The 23998-nt window shown below is 40.0% G+C and overlaps 1 protein-coding gene across 2 annotated transcripts; it reads right to left on the bottom strand.

Annotated features, from left to right (window-relative positions):
* Nucleotides 1–1244: 1244 nt before the first annotated feature.
* Nucleotides 1245–23877, bottom strand: ST13 (ST13 Hsp70 interacting protein). Of its 2 annotated transcripts, none has more exons than XM_041416677.1 (12): nt 23681–23877; nt 19141–19198; nt 17846–17915; nt 17671–17741; nt 17094–17160; nt 16442–16526; nt 13856–13966; nt 12501–12603; nt 9171–9287; nt 8390–8441; nt 7161–7255; nt 1245–2988 (listed from the first exon to the last, which is right to left on the bottom strand). In XM_041416677.1, exons 1-12 carry the CDS (start codon nt 23788–23790, stop codon nt 2860–2862), a joined length of 1068 nt encoding a protein of 355 aa, XP_041272611.1. In that variant the 5' UTR covers nt 23791–23877; the 3' UTR covers nt 1245–2859. The 2 variants fall into 2 exon arrangements, with proteins under 2 accessions (XP_041272611.1, XP_041272610.1); XM_041416676.1 differs by having other exon boundaries at nt 8378–8441; nt 23681–23875.
* Between the last annotated feature and the right edge of the window lie 121 nt (nt 23878–23998).

Genomic DNA, 23998 nt, shown 5'->3' with positions numbered 1-23998 from the left:
CACCAAGCTTTGCATTTTCCACATTACTATGCAAAAGGACTCCCTGTGAACGAGAACAGCCTGGATGTGGCAACTGAGCTGACACTTGCTTTCCCCTGGGGCAGCAGCTGAACCACAGAGGACAGTCAAGTCACTGGGACTCACACAGGAACAAGGCTATGAGCCTCTGCTAACAGTCAGCTGCAGGTACATCACAGCACTCCTGGGCAGCCTGGTCAGTGAATCTGGGCATGGGATCAGCCAAACAGCTCAGTACAGGACTTGTGCACAAGGCAGGAAGGCACACCTGAGCCAGGGGCAGGACTGGCAGCACTCTGCCCCAGCTGCTCTTGCAGCTTTCAGAGACAAACTGCCAGCAGAGCTGATTATTGCTACTGCACTTACAACAACCACCCCTACTCAAAGCTCCAACAGAACAAATAACCTGAGGGATCTGCCAGTAAATACAGGAGTAACCAATCAAAATAACAACTTCCTCATTTAGCTACTTACACCCCACATTTGGAACTTCCTGTCTTTGCTCATCTCTTGTGGAGTTAGCTTTCTGCACTTGTACTTCTGTTCAAACCACTTTAGCTGCTTAGATGTCCACAGACCAACTCAGGGAACTGAGATGGGGTCCAGACAGCTCATCAATTTACTTGCTGAGTAACACTAAAACCAAGAAAAGCTCACACACCAAGGGAGTCATAGGATGCGTACTCCCAAAGAACAAGAATTCAGCTAAACTCCTAAAGCCAACATCAAAATGAGAGAGAATGCTTTTATAGAATCAATCAACTCTTAGTAAGGGCAACTGATGTGTAAGCAAGCAGCAGGACACAGATATGACCACTCCTACTAGGTAGGAGTAATTTCCTACTTTTGACTACCCATGGGAAGACAGACACAAACAGCCAAGTTGGAATAACAGGAAACTGTAGGGAATAAATCTATATTCAAGATACTCTAATTTGTGCACAACACATATGCACTAGCCTGAATGCAGAAGTCAAGATTTAGCCTATATTGAGGGGTGATTTACTTCAAATATCTCCTCTTGGGAATGGGAGATCAAGACTATGACCAAAAACCATGCACACAGCAACACACAATTGTAATTTGAGTTCATTTGGTCATGAAGACGAGCCCTTAGGCATTTTGTTCCAAATTAAAACACAAGTTATATATACAGTTTGAATAAAGCACATCCACTTTTAATTTAAGCAAAATAGTTATCAGAAAGTTACACAAACCCAAAAAGCTGTGTTTTTCAAAACCATACTTTATTTTTAAAGGCTAAGAGAAGTATTCAGAACTGTATTTCTTAAGCAAAAAGATTCACATTTCATTGTGCAGGGTCATTAGTAGGAGAAAAAGCATTTGGGGATTTACTTTTTTGCAACTGCTGTTGAGTTCCTACATCAAACCACATTTGTTTTAAAATGGTAACATCAGTTATGGCTCAAGATACAGAATTACAAAAGAGTAACACAAACCTCGAAATTCAAGAGGTGAACAGGTAACTATAGTAATTTTTTCCACATAAAGTTGTTTTAGCCAAGACAAACAGAAGCAACAACTGTCTTTATTGGTAGCCAAATCCACTGAACATCATCAGGACTGCATCAAAGATACCCATGCTGATAAATGCATGTGTTAGAAGAATGTTCTGTCTGTTTCAATTACTTCACCTTTTCCTCTGTATCACAAACCTCAAAACCATGGAGGCATGAAACCACAACAACAGATTTGTTTTTTTTAAACAAGAGGCTACAAGAAAAGATGGAAGACTACAGAATGTGGTGAAGAAAGTCATCACCTCTACAGAGACAGCAGGACTTTGACCAAGAAATTTTCATCAGTGAGCGTGTAAGAACCCAAACCGATTCAGAACCCAGAGGTGCAATTTTGTTGGGTATTCTCCCCTTCACCAATCTGTAACTTTGCATGTACATGTTCTGGATGGCTTGCATTCAGTGGGACAGAGGTAGTGATGGGAACAAGATTCCTTCCCTAAAGTTTCCAAATAGATGCAACCCGGTAAGCATGGCCCCAAGGAAGGGTGAGTGCAGCCGGCAGGGGGCCTGCCAACTGGGAAAGGACAAGAGCACAAGCACAGACAGGAAGCTGCTCTCCCATTCCCAGACTGATAAATAAAATGTTACGTAAAGGTGCTGGACAAGAACTGAACAAGTAACAAGACATCTGTGCCTCAGCAATATGTACTTCATGCCAGGTTGTGCAAAGGGTAGAACTGTACCTTTGCTGCACAGTTGTGGTGATCAAAATTATATAGTATTTGCAGTACTGCCAGAAGTTCCAGTGTGTAACTAGCTAGCCTGATTATACTGATAATAGCTTTAAAAAGTCTATCACCCATTAAAAAAAAAAAAAGTTGTATTTGCAGACAATTCCTTTATCCAGTTAATTCTTCAGACTTGTCCCACCTTTGCTATTTTTCTGCCCTAAGGGGGATTAAGACAGACTTCAGTTCTTAAAGTTCTTTCCCCATTGCTCAGCGAGAGCAATTAAAAAAAAAAAAAAAAAAAAAGCATGTTTTTACCTTATACTCCTGGAATACTACTATTTGTTATAAGAACATTAATCCAGAGAAAACTGTCTGTAATACTTACAATGAAAGGTTGCAACTGTTGGACAAGAAGGGATGGTTGAAAACTAGGTCATCTGAATATAATTTGAGTTCTACAAACCAATATTTGAATAAAGTCAATACCTGGGGCTAGAGAGCAGTTCTCCTTAGAACACCCCATTTCTCTTCTTAAGAAGATCAGAGGTAAAATGGTTTATTTTATTGCAACACTGGTTAGCCAAATCCAATCCTTGCCATTCAGATATGATTTTTAAGAACCAGGGATTTTATGGTTTACTGCCAAATTTGGCAGACAATTTACTGATGAGATTCATGACCTTGGGATTGCTCTGGTACTTGGACATATTTGCTGGATTCTGGGCAACATCTTGGAATGCAACCATAACTTCTGGATCCTGCAGGACAAAAAGAAAAAAAAAATAGGGCATTTGTAAAACAACTCTACAAAAGTGATTATGTAGTTCCATGTAAATCTAGTCTTGCTCAGCTTTTATATGACAAGACTACATTAGACTTCTGGCAAGAAGTCTCTAAAGACAACCCAATAATACAGTGCAACCTTTAAAGCTGTGTCACTAAACAGCAGAGTCATAACTGAACTTGTTACACTAATAGTTCAGTGTATGAGAAGGGGAATCAGGTAAGACTTCTGTTTTCCCAGAACAGGAGCAATCAAACACAGCCATACCTACTACATTATTTCGGTTCAGGCATCTTTCAAATGCATTTTGAAGGAGGTAGGAGTTTGATGTGTGTAGCATGCGTGACAGCACAGCTCTACTCTCAGCAACAGCTGATTCTCATCCTTTTCTCATTTTTTCATTCTAGCAGCAGAAGCCTGAAACTGTTGGGTTGTGAGCAGACAATGTGGCAATGTTTGGCTTTTAAAATGCATCTAATTCTCAGTCATTCCTCACCTCAACTGAGAATTGACACTTGGAAAAGAACCTTGATATCTTTCGTCACACTACTGTGTTGCAGTTGATACAAATACATCCACATATTCAATAAAGTCAGTGCCCAAAAGAATAACTCCATTTTCTTTATTTAGTATGAGAAGCATTAATTCCTTTTTCCCATACTTCTAGCATACCTTTGGCCTCCACCAAACTTGAACTGGTTTTACTTGTTTTACCTGTGTATGTTTTGAACATAATGACTCTGTATGTAACACTTTCACATCTCAGCCTGGAAAACTGTTTCCATTATAGCAGTATCTACAAAAAATTCCAATTTTCTTCAATTCAACAAAAGTGTAAGCAGTTTATTATGTTCAATACAAATCACAGATGTTAGCTGTAGTTTCATCTGCTGCTCTTTCTAGGACATTTAAGTATTTTTACCAAAAGACACTGCTTCCTAGACTTCTAACCCACTGCTACAGCAGGCATGTTCTTTGGAAATCATCACCACATAACCAGTGTGCTCAGAGCTGTCTGTGCTACAATAACACCATCCTGTATCTATTCCAGCATCAGACTCAGTCCAAAGCTGTTTAACCAGTCTGATCCTAAACTGCATTTGGTAGGTGTGGACTCTACTGGAAGCACCCACACACCTCAGTCATATTTTCTACATGCTGGGAACCAAGAGTCCAGTCTTATGGGAGGATTTACAAATGTGCTGTCTCCCTCACAAAAGATAATCTGCAAAGTATATGGAAAAGAGAATGCTGAAGTTCAGAAAAGAGAGATTAGATACATTCTCTCCACTTTACAGGATTCCCATGCAAAGAAAAAAAGGCAGACTTTCACAACCTCAGAGTTTTTTAATTGATTTCAAAATAGGGCATATGATTATAAAGATTGTCATGTTGTTAAGTCTGTGGTTTCACTTATATATGAATCTGGAACAAAAAGCAGAGTAACCTTAGTCACTAGTTTGTGTCAAAGCACTCCTAAATGAATGTTAAATATCCAGTTTTATGCTATGTGTTTCATTTTCCTATAAATTCACAGCAACTAAATGATTCTGTATTTTTGTGACTCCCTGGAAGCTCTCAACCTTAGAGAGTGCTTATAACACCCAAGGTTTGACAGTGATGAGCAATATTATCAAAATAAAGTGGAAGACTGAGGATATCAGCATTTCTGTAGGGAAATGTTTAGTGCATAAGGTGGAATGGTAGCCATTCTATTGGAGACATTCAATTTTCTAATGCTCTGGTCTTTATTTGCAGAGGTAAAAGTAATACTTCCAAGAAAGAAGTTATCACTACTTTTTTTTTTCCAACTTAACACATTTTGTTGGAAGTCTGTGTCTAACATACGGCTACATGTCAAATAAAGAATCCATACGTTCATCTTACACACCACTTCTTATAGAAAGAACTTCTATTTGACTCCAAAATGCAGATGTCTAGAGAAAGCAGCTGTATATACAAGATACGAAGTACTAGACAACCCTCCACATAGACAAAACAGTAAAATAAAACACACTAAAATTTCAGTCAATTCTTCTGGAGACTAGAAAGCTTAGGGGCAAATGAGCTAAAAAAGCATGTATTAGAAGTCACTGCAAAAAGTCACAGCTTGCTACCATTAAGAAGCTGTGAAAAGAAATGCAAGAGAAGTTTTGCTGCTTTGAGAAAAAAAGGTCTTGAAGAAATAAATCTTCAGGCAATGGAACCATAAATCTTCCTCAAGAAAGAAGTTTTTATAGTGGTTTGCAGAGATCACAAAATCATAGAATTGTTAGGGCTGGAAGGGACCTCTGGAGATCATCTAGGCCAACACCCCTGCCCAGGCAGGGTCACCTAGACCAGGTAAGATTTATGCCAATGACAAGCAATAACTCCCCTAAACATGTCGACAAGCAGCCACACAGCTGGCTCTTTGTTTGCTTCTATGGATGCCAAGATGAAGTTAACAGTAAAATCAGTTTAATCTGGCTTGTCTTCAGGCACTCACAGTTGTCAGGTTTACTGAGATGCTACAAGAGTCAGGCACATTTCAGGGTTAACTCATGGAGAGTAGTCTACAAAATGATGAAATCATAGCAAGTCTAAAGAGACTGGGGTAGTAGCCTTTACTCTTAAAATACTCCTATTTTGGCACTAACTCCTCACTACAAGAAGCTTCTACAGACTAACAGTTACAAAGCAATTTTGGAGCAACTTGTGTGATTCAGTATGTTCAGACTGTTTTGTTACCTCAGATGACATAATAGCTGCCAACTTACATTATCCATTAACATATTCCATAGCTGCACTGGGCAGATGCCAAGCAGTAGAAACTACTGTCTTTTCAAATTACAGCTTACATGGCCAATTCAGAAAAGACCAGAAAGCAGAGTTGAACATTTTAGGAAAAGGTGGCAGTGTAGACATAGATCAAGTTCTAATAAATCATATTTAGATAGCTGTACATGCTAAAGCCTGCCTATCAGAAAACACTAATAAAGCAGAAAACACTGTCAACACACATTCTTGCAAGAGTCCTGCCCTATGCTGGGGCATATGTAATCAGCATGCATGGAGTTTTCTTAAGGGCACGTGACAAGCACTTCATATTTAGCTGCACCCCCACACTGTTTTCAGCAACCTCTCATCACAAACTCCAGTGTTAGAGCAGGAAGTAGCCACGTAAGGAAGACAGCTACAATCAAGGGCCCTTTCTGCATAGCTTGCATGCAAGCCAACACTGCTGACTGCTGAAGCCTAAGTAAAGGTGTGTTTTCCAACATCAGCAACCATTAAGGGAACAAACCCATGAACTTTTGCATGGAAAGTGATGATTTTTTTGTGATTCTAGGGCATACTGAATAAGCTTCCTTTGTGATGCCTTCATTTCAGTGAGCTGAGGACAATATGTCACTCCACTCACAGCAATCCAGAAAAAAGAAACAAGACAGTTTTGTACTTGATCATATTAGAATGCAAATGTAACTACATAGCTCTGACTTTTTCTAGCCCACCTGCCCTTAAAATGGTGCTGTCAGACATGTTCCCTTTAATCTGTTGAAATACTTCTCTTGAGTAGAAGTAGTTATGACTTTGAGCAACTAATCAAACCCACCAGGGAAGTAAGCTTTCTGAGTATGATTTCAGAAAATGCCAGATGAAGAACTATTCTAATAATACTCTGTCTATGGCAAAACCTCAAACATTTAATCTCCTAAGAGAAAGAAAATTCTCATCACAATATTATTATAATATATTGTGTATGAAAAATATTATCAATTTTTTTTGTTTGTGCATAATTATCTTTCTACAAAGTGTGTGCATTCAAAAAATGAGCAAGTGAATTATAATGTGTGAAAAAGGACCATTCGAGAGACTTTCTCAAAAGAGATAGATAACAACTGCATATAGCACAATTTTGCTTATCATAGACAGGGGGCAGGGTTTGTCTGTCATCTTTAATTAAGCTTCCATTAGTTTGCAAAACAGCTAACATTTAATGCAGACAGTCTGGTGTCACACACATCAGGAAAGAATTTTACAACAGAAATAAGCAAGCACTCCATTGCTAGCCAAAAGGTCACATCTTCCTTCCTCCCCTCAGGCTCACAGGTGCTGCTCTTCCCTCATTCAGAACATGTAGCTTTGACTTTAACAAATACTCACCTGCATGGCCGCAAGAACTTCTGGATCACTGAGGATCTCATTGAGGCCTGGCATACCTGCCATTCCTGGCATGCCTGCAGCCCCAGGAAAGCCACCTGAAAATCCAACACAAGAGAAATGTTCAACTCACCCATACTGTAATTATGCTCACTGAGACCAAGACTTACTGCCCTTGCCACATCTCTAAAGCCATGTCTTCCATATGGCTACAGCTGGCCCTCTGGATGGAAAGCAGGGTCTTCACCTTTTCTTTCTGTTTTTCTTATTTCATCCACGTTTTAAAACCAATTGAATAGGAGGCTTGTAATGAGTACAGCTCTTTTCCTGGTTAACTAAAATGAGGCAAGTCTCAAACTCAGAAGCATAAGGAGTTTGAATGCCTGGGGTGAACAATTTAGGGCAGAAGCAGCTCAGTATTATGTCCCAGGCATATTCCACATTGGGCAGGAACTTTAGGTTTTGAAAAATTGTACCACCAATGGGAAAAAACTCCAACAAAACCCCAAGAAAAACATCCCTGAAGCAAAATGCTTGAAGTTCTCTTATGGAATCCTTATTCTGCAGCTTCCCCAGCTGTGCTGAGCATGACACATAGGGTCTCTATCTGGCTGCTGATCCAGTAGGAGCACACACACAGCCTACCTCAACTCTCAAGGACATCAGTACCTTTGTTTATCCCCAGTTCATTGTATAACATGGAAAGCCTAATTTTTGTGAAGCTGTCAAGGATAACTTTTCTGTAAGGTAATCTGCACTACCTCCTTTAAGAAACTGTTCTGTTAACAACAGCTTGCAACCAGCACAGATTTCCCTCATATTCAATCCGAATTTTCAGCTTTAAAACTATTGCTCTTAAATGGATTCAAGGCACCCTGAGTAATTTAGAAAACATTTTTATACTCATTTTTAAACACATTATCAAGCAAATTCTGCTTCTTTTGTTTTCCCAGACCTAAATAATTTCATTCTGTTATTCTTTAATTATTGACTTCTGTCTTCCCTCTCCTTGCTACACAGCATCAATCCTCTTCAGGAGAAAACAATCCCATCCCTCTTACCACAAGTGCTCCAAGAGTTATTTGTATACAAGTTCTAAACTTCACATAAGGTTTTTTGTCTGTCTTGAGAACAAATGCTATAAAAACTGCAGTTATAATACTCCATATGGAAACAACAACTACCTCTACCTCAAGTGTTTGTGCTTAAAAATAAAATACCTGGGAAGCCACCTGGGAAGCCACCAAACTGAGCTCCTCCTGCCTGTCGTCTTGCTTCTTCCTCCTGCAGATGAAAGCACATCATTCCACACAAAACAATGGAACTGCAGCCTGTTTTCTACTGCTCAACTGGGCTTAGGAGAAAAAAAAACAGCCGAGACTGTTTCAGGCAGACATGCCATCACAAGAAACAAAGCACTCTACTATCTTCAAAGCCACTGACAAGAAATTGCTGTGTCTATTCTTAATTTTGTACATGACTGCAGGTTAGTTATGCAGGTTACGTCTCTACTGAACACAAAGTGTATGATTTGTTTTAGCTCCCCAACTGTATTTTTAGAACTACCACCCCCCCCCACATATTAAAATACATCATTAAAGCACAAAAAAAAAAAAAAAAAAAAAAAAGCGCAAACTAACTGTGCCAGGAATTGAGGAAGAGAAGCAAAGTATTCAAAGTATTATTCTGATTTTAAAACCTCCCACTCTGGGATACATAAATACTTTAAGTGAAAGCTATTTTGGAACAGTCACACAACAACTGACTTCTTGAAACACAGGATTAGTAGAGATTCCAGAGACTGTTTCTGTCACAAGCAGTAAAACCAGATGAACTCAAATGCCCTCTTCTCCAGATTTCATTACTGGTTAAGTATCCAAGACAGAAACCAAATCTCTAAGATTTAAAACTTACATTTAAAATATTTTTTCCTCTGTAACTAATTTTAACCAAAATTAACACTCTCCAAATTATTAAGAAATACTAAAGCCTGAAATATTAAGAAATATTCACCCTTTGTGCTTTCTCATGCTCCTCACGTGCCTTCTTCACTCTTTCCATTCTTTCCTTGATTTCCTTTTCTTCACGCTTCCGCTCATACTTTCGTCGATGCTCTGCAATTTTCTGAGCCTGTCACAATGGAATACCAGGAGTTCCTACACATTTCTAGCATCTCACAAAACATATTTCAGTACAAAACACACGTAAGCATAACCAACCCATTCTACCAGTTCTTTAAACTAAGATCTGATTTTGCCTCTTTGTTTTAGGAGCCATTTGCTACTTCCTTCCCACAGCACTCAGGCACTCATGTCTACTCAACCCTGACTGGATTCACCACAACATGCACTCTAACATATTTTTTTGCAGTAGTTTTGGGACTTGCATTATCATTAGAACTTGAACATGTAATTATACCATGTCCCTTCATGCTTTTATGCTGAAATATTGATTTCTCTGGGGCCAAAACCAGCAACTGTCCTGGAAAAAGGCACAATAGGAAGTATAATTCCCACTGGACACACACACTTTCTAGATAGTGTTATCTATGAAACATATCTGAAACTGATATGTACAGACTGACACAAGCAGACCAAATAATTCCTCAACCAACCAAGACTTGGTTGCTGGGGAGGAAGTTTGCTTCCTTTTACTAACTTTTTCCTCAAATGTATTCAATCTATAGTCCCAGCGAAAGAAGAATTCACAATGAACCTCCCAAGACTCCTCACTCAGGGCTCCTCATAACAACAGACTTAAGGGCAGCACTGGTTTCCCCAAAACACAACGTATTCTTATAAATAACTGCAAAAATGTTTCATGATTTCAGAAATAGTGTATGATAGTTACTCTGTAATATTCCTGTAACTGAAAAATACATAGCAAAATCCAGGTGCAAAAACAAAGCTACTACTTAGACAATTGATACTCTGGTATTCTTTTAGAGAAATACTCTTATTCTTTAAAGGAAAAAATTGCTTTTTAAGTAGCAGAAATTTGATACAACTTATTTTAGTTGGGAGATACTCATTCCACACTACATCATTCCTGAAGTACACCTGCCAGAGAAAGCACACTGGAGGCAGCAGGAATGATAGGGAGTGAATCCAGTACCTGCTATCAGATCCTGAAGTCACTGACATTTAATGGCACATTAACAGAAAGGTTAAGTGTTGTTTTCTTTTTAATGAAGCATAAGTAGTTTCCAAATTTTAGATATGTTATTTCTAAGTATTTCTCAAAATGAACTAAATGTTTTTAGAATTTGACTTAGACTTTTAGCTGAAAGTGCTACAAAGTAAAAAATTCTAGGGAAGCTTGAAGTGAATAAATTAGATGAACACAATTTTCACATACTAAAGATTATGAAAATCACTCATTAAAAGATCCTGTGTTTTTCCTAGAGCTACATACGCAAATTCCCATGCAGTTAGCAACTACACATCAATGTATCACATGTACTCACTCTGCTGTTTCTGTGCTCAGGCAGATTAGCTGGGAAAGAAAAGGCTCCCCCCTCAGCCAAGCATTAAGCATTACTTCTTATGAAAACCAGTTGAGACCTAAGACCTAATTAAATCAACCACAGATCAATAGTCTCCAAAACAGAAGACTAATAGGTTGTAAAATGGTTTCCATTGTCATTTTGCTGGAGACAGCAAAGACATGGTAGAAAAGCTGAAATCTGAAGTTCTTAGACACGGGAATATTTATGCACGTGGGGGTTTAAGCGTCACTGGCTGCCAGATGCTCACCAAGACATTCTTTCACTCCCCCCTCCTCAACAGGACAGGAAGAGAAAATAAGATGGAGAAGCTCTTGGCTTGAGATAAAGACAAGATCAGTCACCCACTACCATCATGGGCAAAACAGACTCAACCTAGGGATGATTCATTTAATTTACTGCCCATTAAAAATGGAGCAGGATGATGAGAAAGAAAGACAAAACTAAAGCCACCTTCTTCCCAAAGCTCAGCTTTACTGCTTAATTCCCCTCTCTTCCACTCTGAAGAAAACAGTGGGATGGGGGCCATCACCAGCTCATAACACTTTGTTTCTGCCACTCCTCCCTTTTCACACCTTTTTCCTGCCCCATAGGATACAGTTCTTCACACACTGCTCCAGTGTGGCTGTCCCCACAAGGTAGAGCTTAAACAACAGACTCATCCACCACGGGTCCCCACGAGCTGCAGCTCCTGCCACAAAACCAGCTTCTGCGTAGGCTTCTCTCTGCAGGCTGCAGTTCCTGCCAGGAGCCTGCTCCAGGGGACTCTCCAGAGCTGCAGCTTTCCTCAAGGCAGATCCACTTCCTCTGTCACGGGATCCTCCACGGGCTGCAGGGTGGATCCGTCCCACTGTGGATCTCCATGGGTTCAAGAAGGACAACCTGCTTAACCATGACCTTCTCCATTGGCTGCAGGAAAATCTCTGCTCCCATGCCTAGCACACCTCCTCCCACTTCCTTCTTCACTGATCCTGCTGTCTCTGAGGGGTTGCTTCTCTCTCATTTTTCTTCTTTATTGCCTCCCTCTCACAGCTACATTTTGTTACACTGTATTTTTTAACCCTTTCTTAAATATCTTATCACAGAAGCACCACTGGCATCACTGACTCACTTGGCTGTGGCACTAGCTGGAATTGGCTCCCTCTGACAGAGGGGCAGCCTCAGGTCTCTCCTTACAAGAGGCCAGCCCTGAAGTCTCCACCTCCCCCCAAACTTCCTATGTAAATCCAATGCAATGCAACAGCTGCCATCTGTGGTGTCTCAATCACTTCAAAGGAACAGGCAAAAACATGAAAAAGAAAGCCTGCTATCAACAGTGTTACAGAAGTTTCTCCTTAGAAGATTGTTGGGGTCAGCCAGGGGAGAACAGCTGAAAAGCAGCTGTGCAGAGCTGAGGCTGCCCTCATGGGGCTGACTAATGAAAGTACAAACCACAGCAAAATGCTTCCTTTGGAAAACGTGCTTAAGGTCAAAGCTTTGATCAACTCAGAAATATCTTGGGAAAAAAATAAATTATCAGTTATCTCTGGCTTTTTGGAAGGTTTTAGTTTAGATTCTAAAATACCTGGCAAACTTCAACTGCTTCAGATTCTTCTGTTAAAATTTGAAAAAGGAATATATTTCATATTTCTGTTACATGCCCAGCCCCACACATTCCATTTCTCTACACACAGCCATAAACAGCTGTTACTAAAGACAGAAGTATTTATAAACTCAATCTGAAGTGTTGGAACACATATGAACACATTTCTTTCAGACAATGCCTGTTGAAGAATATGAAGGCAGCTGTGTCACTCAGACAAATCTAGGAAAGACCTCCAACATTCCTCCCCACTTACTCTTGGCTGCACCTCCTTCAGCATGGCGCTTGCATCTTCATCATAATCCAGTTTACAAGCTAATGCAAGATCATGAGCAGCCTCCTCCCAGTGTCCAAGAAGTCTGGAATTCAGAAGACATCAACAGTCAGAAAGGAAAACTGAACACTTGCAGCTCTTCAAAAATTTAACCATGCGTCAGTCAGAAATTTTACCTAGAGCTACAAGGAGTTTAAGAACCATGGTGATTCCTCAAAGCTGCACACTACAATACTGTTAGAGGACACTTGCTTGCTTCATATCCTTACATTAACTTTTGTCTGAAGTAACAGTCAGTAAAAAACTCTCAATGAGATCATGTCACTGTCTGCTCTAAAGAATGATCTAATAGGGAGAAGGGTACCTAAACACATGAAGCACTACTACCACCTCAGGCTTAAGTGGACCCTCTTACTCAGCACTCAAACCTCGTGACTGGATGCACCACATCTTAAAGTGGTCATGCAAACCTCTGAGCACACTTCCTTACTATTAATTTATACATACTCTTGACAATTAAAAATTTAAGTAAATGGTGGTATTACTAAATAGTGAAAGTACTTCTGCTCACAGACAGAGGTATTAATTCAAACTATTCCCCAGTCTTCCCATTCTTAGGTTTCACACTGTAAATTGAAACTGCAGACACTAACAAACTACTCTCTAAACACTAAGATGCTTTTTTTCAAGTTATATTAGCAATTACTTCTTCCACTTTTATGTAAGCTGTAAGAATTGTCACCTTTTTTCTTGATTTATTGCTAGTTAAAAAAAAAAAGCTGAACTATAGTTGGTGGGATGCCTAACACCATTTAAAATAACTACACTGTTTGCTTAATAACATTTCTCAATTGCAACAAATAGTGCCCTAATAACCAGGCATTTTAATTTACCATGTAAAAGAGCTCCAGGGTCTAAGGGAAAAGGACAGGAGATAAATGTTCAAGACTTATGTAGGTCAAAAAAAAACCCTCAACAAACTAAGTGAAGACAAAAGATCTCCAAACAAATAAAACAAGCAGTCCTAGATCTCACCATCTTTAATAAATAATCAGAAAATGTTATTCAGAAAAGCGGTAAGCTATTAGAAGATGAGAGAGAGAGAGGAAGGGTGAGTGCAGGGGAAACAGTACCAGGAGAACTACTCATAAATTGCCATCAAATCACCACAATCCTTTCTATTGTCTAAGCCACATACTCATTACAATGGTTTCTGGGCTCACAGCTACTGTTCTCAGGTACAAGACAAACAGTTCAGAGGCACAAAGGAGAGAATGTGTGACCAAAACGATTCCCCCCAAGTAAAGATAATATCAAGTACAGGTGCAGTTCATTACCTATGTGCTTTCCCCCTCCATTTATAGGTCTGTGCCGAGTCAGGATTAATCTTGATGGCTCTGTCACAATCTCTAATGGCAGCATTTGGCTTCTGTAGTTTCACAAAAACACTGTGGGAACAAGAACATTTATTATACATATTGAAATACCAAGCTACTAACTTAAGATGGAAATAATTGTGGATGACTAACAGGCAGGCTAGTGAGATAATGCATTTGAAGAGCTGAGTTCAAAAAGATTTCACAGTAACATAGATAACAAAGTGGCTGAAATTTAGTCTCACCCTCCCAGCACTGTAGGTGAGTCATGAGCAAGAACTGAAAGCATTCATTGTTCAGACTCAAGCCTTGGCAGCAAGAATCACTGCAGATGAGAAGACACATAAATGCAAAGGACAGTTCAGCCCCATGGTGCTTGGGGTCTATGGCCAATGGCAACTAGCAATTTGAACAAAACAACAATATTTGTAACATGCTGCACAGTCTTTAACACAAAGAAAGCATGAGGAGTTACACAGGCTACAAGGATCAACAGCTAGAGTCATGATGAAAAGGAGGCAGGACATGAGTCATCAAAATCAAGAGTCACAAAACAAACAAACTCAGCAAGAAGCCCCAATCCCTGGTCAGTTAATTGTAAAAACTGAAAATTTTACACCACACAAGCATATCAGATTAACTAGTAGAATGGTACTTTAGGAGGTTCAAGTAATTAAAATTAAAACTCTCTTAAGGAAACACTAAAAAACATTGCTGAATTGACAAAAGTAATCAATATTCAACATATTCCATGCCAGAATTTTTACATCTACATCTAAATCTACGTCTTCCTTTTACGTGTATTTAAAAACAGTTTGTCAACAATTCCTGTAAGTAACTTCATTATTAAGGCTTCTTATAAAGCAAGCACAAAGTCAGACATTGTCTTCTAGACACAAAAAGGCAGACAGGGTGTCAGGGAAGTGTCCCAAAGCTACAACTCATCAATGAGAGCCATTACACTGCTGCTGGCTCCACAAAGCCCCTAAACTCTCAAACACACAAACCCCCACAACCAAAACTGTGGATTACTCCTAGCACTTGATCAGCATGGCAAGTTTTACAATATCCTAATATATTATTAGTTTCTTTCTACAACAGACCAAATTGAGGCAACTTTTAAACTTCTCCTAACCTTCTTATTTTTCATTGCTACACCCAGTCCTGAGAAGATAGGACACTTAAAAGATATTTTAAACATACTGTTATGATGGCAACAGCAACAGTGTATTAAGGTACACAAGTGGTGTTACATGCAAAAACTCCAATATGGAAGGAAAAGAAACAGCAAGGCAAGTACCACTCATTAAGTATTACAATGGAACAGTATTACAAAGGACACTAATTAATCTTATGAAAGTTTATGTTCTCTTTGAATAAAGTTGCTATGGGAAAGATCCACTAAATTATCATATCATCCATGATTAGTGGTCCTTTGTGTAAAAACAGAAAAAAAAATCTGCTTCTGCAACTTGCACTTGTCAAGCCTTCCTGAAGAATCAGGAAGATAAAGATGTTTGTGTGTTATGAACTTCTAAAGTTCCCAAAGCATCATCTGCAGTCTGGTAGTTGTAAGCAGCAGTAAGGTGGGTGGAGAATGGGTGAGATACAGATATGTCCTGCTCAAACACACAACTGTTGAACAGAACCTGTCCACTAACAAATTAATTTAGCAGGTACAACAGGGAGAGAATTCACAGGATTCTTAACTAAGCTTGCATCTAAACAGAGTGTCATTTCAATCATCATCTTAATCCTACAATACACTTAAGATTTTAGAAGTGTTTGTAACCCAGCATTATGCTACCTCAACATACCAAAAGCTATTTTGGTATTCCTCAGCTATTGTTGAGGAATACTTTCAGTGCAGGAATACTCCATGTGCAGCTGCAGTGTCAGCTGAAGATTGAACTCCAGGTGGTGAGAGCCCCAGGCAAGGTGTCAACCTTTGCACAGGGACTGTGGCCCAGCCAGCTGACTGGACACTCAGACATGACAGGAGCCCATGACCTCAGACTTTCAGAAGCACAACTATCAAGGTATAAAAGCCCAGGGCTTTCTTTGTTTGGAATCCCACCTCAGAGGCACCAGCTCGAGCTGTTAATTTGTTATTGCACCATGATTAAATTATTTTAAGGATCCAGATGGCTGAGAGTCTGCTGAGGGAAACCCAGGGTCAAGACAGTAAGGAAACCTGATCTGTCTGTGCGAGTGTGGGGGGTGTGGCTGCAAAGGTACTTCAGTCCCAACTCAGGCAGTGAGCGTGACTGCCAGGGTGCCTCCTGGAAGGTCAGACAGGAAAGTGTCCTTAATGTCACCACAATGCATTTTGGAACACCATTCTGTTATTTACTCTTACCAAGGTTCTTTATATGGCTGCTACAGCAAATCTGGTGAGTCAAACAGAGGAGAACCTGCATGAAATGAACACTTCCCTTTCCCTCCTGTGGTTGAAGTTTACACAGATCCTCAAGTTGCCTTATATTTAGGCTCCTTAAGGAGAATAACAGAACAGGCAGAAACATAAATCACTAGGTAATGACTCACCTTGCCCTCTTGGCATACAAGATGGCCAAACAAGGATTCAGCTTGATAGCATCTGTGAACAATTCAACAGCCTTCTGAAGGTCCCCTAAATATAAGTACCAGTGAAGTTTCAATGATTATGTAATGAAATCGTATCTGAATTCCCAAACCTGCCTTATACAGTGTTATGTACCTAAGCACTTCTTAGATAGAAGATTAGGAACAAAGAAAAATCACTTTCTCCATCTTGCTATGTTACTGAAGTACAAACTCTGAAATTAATGCTTGAAGAGATAGTTTCCCAGTTAAATTTGTATATTTAACTTTGAATGCAATTAAACAGAATGTCACATCTTTACACCTTTTCACTGCATTAAGACAAACCACTAGAGACACTAACCATAACATGGAGGGAATTACTATAATGATCAATTTGTAATTAAGATGCTGTAGTACTTCCTTCCCTCTTCCACCTTTCCCTAAACTATGGCTACATTGGAAAAACAGTACTTGAAGAAGCTTTCAAGTTCTAGATAGTTTTGGGTATCCAACAAGAAGCATGGTTCCTCCTCCTCAAAAGCATTCATAATGGTCCAAGATATTCACCTTGTTTTTTTTCAGAGGAAAACCAAAACAAACATCCCTGAATAATTACTAAAAAACAATTTATCACCTTCACTGAGAGCATTTATCGCTTCCATCTTCTTTTCATTAGCTTGATCCGCCATCTCTTCAGTTACCTAACAAAATAAAATGAAAAATACACACACAAACCCCAAGCTGTAGAATCCAGGCCAAAATTACCACATTAAGACCTCGCCAAAGGAGAAAGTGCTTCAGTGGTCCAATTCCAGAACATTAATTTTAATTTCTATTGAAATCATAGGCCAAAAAACCCCAAAAAACCTTTGCTTTCATCTTGAAGACATTAGTCAACACTATTTTTGGCTATAAAACACTTGAAAGCTAAGTTGAATAATGGTAGAATTCTACATATCTAGTTTGCATGGGAGTTTTGATAAACTTCTTTGGCATTTTCTGACCTGATCATCCACACGGAACTTTTTGATTGACTCTAACTTGAAAAAGAAAAGAATGTGATTTTAAGCCAGTAAGTTTTCTGTTTAGAAGAAAATGAGGCAAAACAGTGGTTACACAGATAATAGAGTATTCATTCTCCCTCAGCTGCTATCCTTGATTACACTCAAACCCTCCTACCTTTCCTACTGCTACACTGAAAATTTGCTTACCTCCACATTTTCATCTCCCATTTCTTGAGGGTCATCATTGTCTGGTTCAATCACTCCCTCATTATCAATTTCTGGGGGAAAAACAAAAAACAAGACTAAGCTCCATCTACAGAGACAGGATTTTCAGAATCATTTTCAGATTGGCAAAATGCAATCAAGTCGCTATTTTCCTCACCTAAGTCGCTCTCTTCACTTTCTGGTTCAGGTGATTTACCCGGCTCCTCTGCGTGTTCCTCTGCTTTGCCCTGAGAGAGACACATATTTGTGAGCACACCTTATTTCTGACCAATGCTCTATTTCCACTCTCATAAATAACAATGTATTAGAAAAATCAGATCGTGGTACAGCTGAACTATTTTATTTTTAAGATACTAATCTTCATTTCCCTCCTCTCAGATTAAACCCATCATGTATGCAAATATTTCAGACCTAAATCTGGACTCATAAACTTCTATTATTGGTAAAGCTGGTCCTTCAAAACCAAATAATCCAAATAACATCCAATTCAGATCCAGTTTTGCAGTGATTACTAACCAACCCTTCCAATCTTCCTGCCTTCCCTCACACATTCTCTGGATCAAAAATTCTCTCAATTTAATACCATTAAGCTAATGTCCTTTAGCAGGGAGCAGTGAGCTGATGACAGTGATTTAAATATTGTTTTCATTTGCCAAGGTCTGAGATTGTTGCCAGTTCTACATAGAATATTTTTTTTCAAAAATTTCAAATGTTTTATTTAGTTAGATATTTAAATGTTATTTAGTTAGAGCACTAACTAAATTTCATTTGAATCCCATAACTTAAGACAACCTGTCTATCAACACAGATACAAGCTGCTTGTCTTTATACTTCTCTTGTCACAGACTATGTTCAGTAGATACACACAATCCCTCCACATTGCTCTAACTGGCCAGCAATTCCAGCATCCACTGTCTTGTTAAAAAAATTAAAAACTATCTTTTTTCCAGAAGTATTTCAAACTTGAAAAAATCCTCATATAAATATCTATAAGGCAAATTTATTTTCTCCATTAAAATAAATCAACAACAGCCAACATCTTCCACAATACTGCCTTAAAAATTGGATAGTTCCACTGATCACAGCATTACTTATCATGCTCCTTAATACTACTTCTCATGGAAAGATTATAATATAATCCACTAATGACTAGAGAAATGGTTTCTAAACAGACAAGAGAAAACAAAAAGAAGAAATCAAGATTCTGTATGGCATTTGCATTGCAGAGAACAACAGGCATTCAGGATTAGGGAAATGGAGCATGATAACACTTCAAATTAACGAGGAAGCCATCTGTAACAAGTCATCTAAAACACACAATGGGCAGGCTTCAGACTGAACTCTCACATTCACCCTCCCTATCTGAGTGATAACTCACAGCAAATTTTCCCCTTCTGCTTCTCAGTAATTTTGCCAGCATCAATTTCCAGTGATAAATTCTTCACATCTCACCTTACTGGTCTCCTCCGTGGAGGTATTGGCTGGAGCAGGCGGTATTGTGCCTCCCATACTTTTCAGCAAAACAGAAAAGACAAAACAAACCAGTAAGATTATCAAAATAGCGGCGTGTATTTTATGGATTCAAATCCTGATCATGTCAGCTTTTTGTTGTAACACAACACCAACACACGACGATCCATTTCACTGTCAAAGCAGCAAACAGAGTTCACGTGCCCCACGCGTATCTCGGTGTAGTGCAATGCACACTGTTGTACAACTCCTTTGACACTTGTACTCACCCACCCACCCTTTCTCACAAGGAAAAGCTGCCTCTTGGCTCCAATGGATTTTCTCCTTTAAATGTAACTTATGTTTGAATCAAAACTAGATATTATTATTATAGATATTATTAAAATTAGAAATTTTTTTTTTGAACAGAGGTCAAACAATTAAAGAGAACAGCCTAAAATGCCTACACAATTTAAAAAAACCCTGCTGCCTAGAAAAAAAAAAATAATTTCTCTTACACACTGCAATATTCTTGCTTTTCCTTTGCCACAGTTAAGGATCAGTCTTGGTGGAGACAGCATTCTGTCAATACAGAATAAACTTCCACATGCTATCGACTTGGATTAGCAGCCAAGAATAAGCAGATGCTGAATTCTCCAGCTCTTAGATAGAACAGCTAATCATACCTATGACAGCACACCACAAGGAATAGCATTCCAAAGCATCCCCTGCCCCACATTTCCACCTACTGATGGTTTTCAATAAAAATATTTCCATGAACTCAACAACCAACTCCTTGGAGCCCCACACAACTGGTTAGATGGGATGCAAGGGAGAGGAGGAGGTGGGTAAGGAGGCACTGGAAGGATGAGCAGGAGGAGCTGGAAGGATGTAGGACTATCTGCTTTCAGGAATTAGTGCAACAAAGAACTGTATCCCAGGGATGAGAAGTTATAACTTCTTAAGTCAAGCTACTGCAGTTCATTCTCCCATCTTTCCTCCCTCCTGTCAGCAGCACCTCAGAGTCAGGCCTCCAACTGGCTGAAAACAAACCTGAATGAGGCAGAATAGGAGAGGGATAGGGATGAAATGGGGGAGGAAGGGTAGAATGAGTTGGAGAAGGAGTTGACAGGTCCTGGCACACGGCCCTGCCACAAAAGGCAAGCAAACAGCATAAAACTGCTTCTCATTTACAAGAAAAAACTGTCAAAAAAACCCCCCCAAACCAACCAACCATCCAACCAACAAAACCCCAATCAGTCACAAACACCAGCATGTTCCGAAGCTATTGCAAGAATCTCTGTGTCCCTGGGATGCTGACATGACTTAATCAAAGTTATACTGCAAGGACTAAACAACTGCAGTCTGAGAAATCATCCAGCCAGGCAGAAAACACAGAACATGGACTAACTGCTCCTCCTAAATTTTTGCCCTCGTAGGCTGACAATAAAACACATAACTGTATTAGTCTCTAAAAACCAAGGAGAGGACTACAGGGACCATCTAGTGAAGCCTTGGAACTTTTGTTCTGCATAAAGAAAACTACAAATTACTACTACCAGAGCTAATAGCTAACATCCATAGTATTAGCTGGTTGTAAGTCTGAAACCTTAAATCACCTCAAGACTGAAACAACTGAGTCAGTCTCCTCTGCTTTCTTCATATCCCTCCACAAAATATCAAAGTTTAGTTCAGTTTGAGAAATGTTTACTAAGATACATGCATGTTTTATAACATGCTATTTCATGGACTACCAAGGCTAAACAGTTTCACTCACAGTATGTGAAAATATTCTTGCTATCCTGGTAATCTCTATTTAAACTACAGTTATAATCCCAAAATAACTCAAAAGCAAGTTACTCTAAAATCTCTTAACCCAGTATTTGATAACAATGATTGAATACACAGCAGGGATATATGTAAAGTTTGCAATGTATTAAACCTCAGCAGTACATGGAAACACTCTTGTAGGGAAAGGCAGGTCCTGAGCTGCAGAAAAAGCACAGACACACACAAGACACACAAAGAGTTTAGTGTGTGATGCCAGTAACACCTGGGAGTTGTGCAACAGTGACTGCACATTTCCACTCATCACGGCCATGAAAAGTGTCATTTGTGACTTGTTGGAAGAACTGCAAATGTGATTTCTGCAACCACTTTTATTATTGACAGCAAAATTATCTTTAGAGAGAAACTGGATCACCATGAATTCAAAAGGGTAAAAACCTATTTGAACAAAACAACAAAAAAAGGCAAAAAGCCTTATTCATCAATTAGGGATTCTGTGGTTTATTTTTATGGACTGCTATTGTTTCTTTGTTCAATTGCAGGGTTTTGAAACATGTTTCCTTTAATGACTCATCTCATAATAATTCAACTAAAACATTTGTATTTTTATGCAATTAGGAAAAAATGGGCTTGACAAAAGGAATGTCAAAACACTTTCCAAACACTCATGCACTACCCTATGCATTCTCTACAAAGAGCATCGATACAGAAATTAAATGTAACAGCTAGGCACAATAAGTGTTAGAAAACAACAAGTGAATGAAAACAGGCAACACCTAAGGTTACTGATGCAAAATTAAAAGCTGATAAGAAATAAAGCATCCCATTCTGGCTTCATGAGTAGTTAGCAAAATTTAAATTACAATCACTAGGTTTAGGAAAAAATAAATCAAAGCAATTAGCAGAATTTTAGTAAAAAAATTTAATGATGGATTTTAGTATCATTTAGTCATTATTCCAATCACTCTTAACACTACCTAGGTAAACAAACTTCTGTCTTTCAGATTAAGACCGGTAAGCCAGACAGAGATATAAGAATTACTGAGTTTATTCCCACCTGAAGGCAGGCCATGCTGTGTGAAGCAGTTTCCAAAGAATGATCAGGCCCTATAATGCACTTAACACTGTTATGTAAAGGCAGAGGGAACCCCACCAGAATTCCAGACAGTTTTGCATGGTAAGTAATTTGGGTACCACTACCACCATCCAAGTGTACTACTTAGGCAAATATTTAACTTAAATATGTTAAGAAAACCAGAAAACTTCAGAGAGCTGTAGGAGGTTCTGCTCTGAAGTATTTTTTTTAAGATAAAGACATTCAGTGAAGATTTTACATGTAAAAAACATTCAGTGGCTTTAATTGTAATTACTGTATTTATAAGACAAGCACCAGATACAAATTCTAAAAATTAATCTGGAAATTAAAGCCCTTCCCATTAACACGGAGAAAGTCAGATGGCCATCTTTCCATTCCCTAACACTGTCTTAGGCAAAAAAAGAAGTCAGTGTTCTTCCTCTCCCTCTCAAAGTAATCTGTCCACACCTTCAGATTTAAGCAACAGAAGTACTGGAAGAAGCCCAGGGTAAGGCCCCGAAGTATTTTATGCAACAGCAGAAGGAATAAAGTCCTGCAGTAGATGAGACAGACATCAACCTCCTTCCTAGGCAGAGGTATATCTACTGTCAGTACTGCAAAGCCAAGTTCAGTTAAATACCAGTCGTTTTACAACCACAGTATTATTCAGATGCATAAAAAATGTAAGTATCATTGAAAAAACCATGAATAAACACTTCATTGTAGCCATTGTCATTAGAGGACGTATTGTGAAATGCCAGTGTTTACTTCTCTATATATATGTACACATATACACATCTATACAAACAAAATCCTGCTGTTTAAGATTAACACAAATTTTCTAAAACAAATCCCAGCTTGTCACTATTTTAAATTCTCTTTGCTTAACACGTGCACCTGAAAGTATGTCCCTCACTTCTCCAGAGCTCTTTAGCACAGCACCCATAAAAGTCAAGCAGAGGCACCGTAGCTGAACACAGGGGTTCTGTGGGTTCTCTGCCAGCAGCAAAGAATCCCAGTCCTTCCAGCCTCGTGCTTCAGGGCGGAACTCAGGGAGAATTTATTTGGGAAGCAACTCTTACGGCAGGCCCCGCTCGCACAATACGTGCATCGTAACCAGCAGGCACCTGAATGGCTCACAGGGAGCGGAAAATTGAGACATCAAACTTCCAAGAGCAAACTACAGTTTTGGGCAGGAACGGTAGCTGCCAGGTATTTTGTGCTTTTGGGTACCAGGATGTAAGTCAGCGTCACTCACCTCCCCACAAACTGGGCTCCTTTTTAAGACAGGCTAGCCAACTCTGCTGCGTAATGCGAGAATTAGCTCCGTAAGTCTTACTCTGGGGCTTTCCAGCCTGGAAAGCTGAGCCACTGAGATGGCCGGGGGGCAGGCTTTTTGCAATTGGAATAGCCAGAGTTAACGAAACAAAACAAATCAAAAAACGAACAAGTCTTTTTAACGCGCCAGGAGCAATCCCAGCGGGAAGGGGAGGAGAGGGCGGGAAGGCCGCGGACCGGAGCGGACCCGCGGGGCGCGCGCCCCCCGCCCCGGCCACGCGGCGCGCCCGTGCGCCCGCACGCGCTCAGAGACACGCCCCCCTCCCCTCACCGCGTCCCGCGCCAGAACACCCCTCCCCCCTCGCCCCTCACGGCCGCCTCCTTCCGCGGCCCGGGACCGACCTCTCCACCCACTCGCGGAGGAAGGCGAGCTCCGGGGTGTGCAGCACCCCCGGGTTCTGCTTGCACAGCCGGACGAAGGCCCGCAATTCACTCAGCTTGCGCGAGTCCATGGCGGCACAGCGGCGGCCCAGGAACGCTCGTTCCCCCGCCCACCCGTCGCGGAACCTTCCAGCCCGCCTCGCCCGCCAGAGGCCCCGCCCACACTGGTCAGGCCCCGCCCACTATAAATGGCCCCCTCCCGTGCCAAGCAGGCTCCGCCCATAAACTCCATGAATGCGCGCAGAAACGTCGCGCGGAGCGTGGAATCTTCCAGCCCGC

Source organism: Onychostruthus taczanowskii, unplaced genomic scaffold (assembly GCF_017590055.1).
Source record: "Onychostruthus taczanowskii isolate IOZ18803 unplaced genomic scaffold, ASM1759005v1 scaffold53, whole genome shotgun sequence".
Taxonomy (NCBI): Eukaryota; Metazoa; Chordata; class Aves; order Passeriformes; family Passeridae; genus Onychostruthus; species Onychostruthus taczanowskii.
Note: the sequence above shows the minus strand (reverse complement) of the source record. Positions and strands in the feature narration are given on the sequence as shown.

Bases quoted from the DNA above. Each gene is read 5' to 3' on its own strand.
- ST13 (XM_041416676.1), bottom strand. From the start codon at position 23,790: ATGGACTCGCGCAAGCTGAGTGAATTGCGGGCCTTCGTCCGGCTGTGC. The intron at 12,604-13,855 runs GTAATGAACTGC...TCTGAATTCCAG, and splicing joins TGGAGGGGGAAAGCACATAG to ACTTCTTGGACACTGGGAGG. The intron at 7,256-8,377 runs GTATTTTATTTT...TTGGATTTTCAG, and splicing joins CTTCCCAGGTGGCTTCCCAG to GTGGCTTTCCTGGGGCTGCA.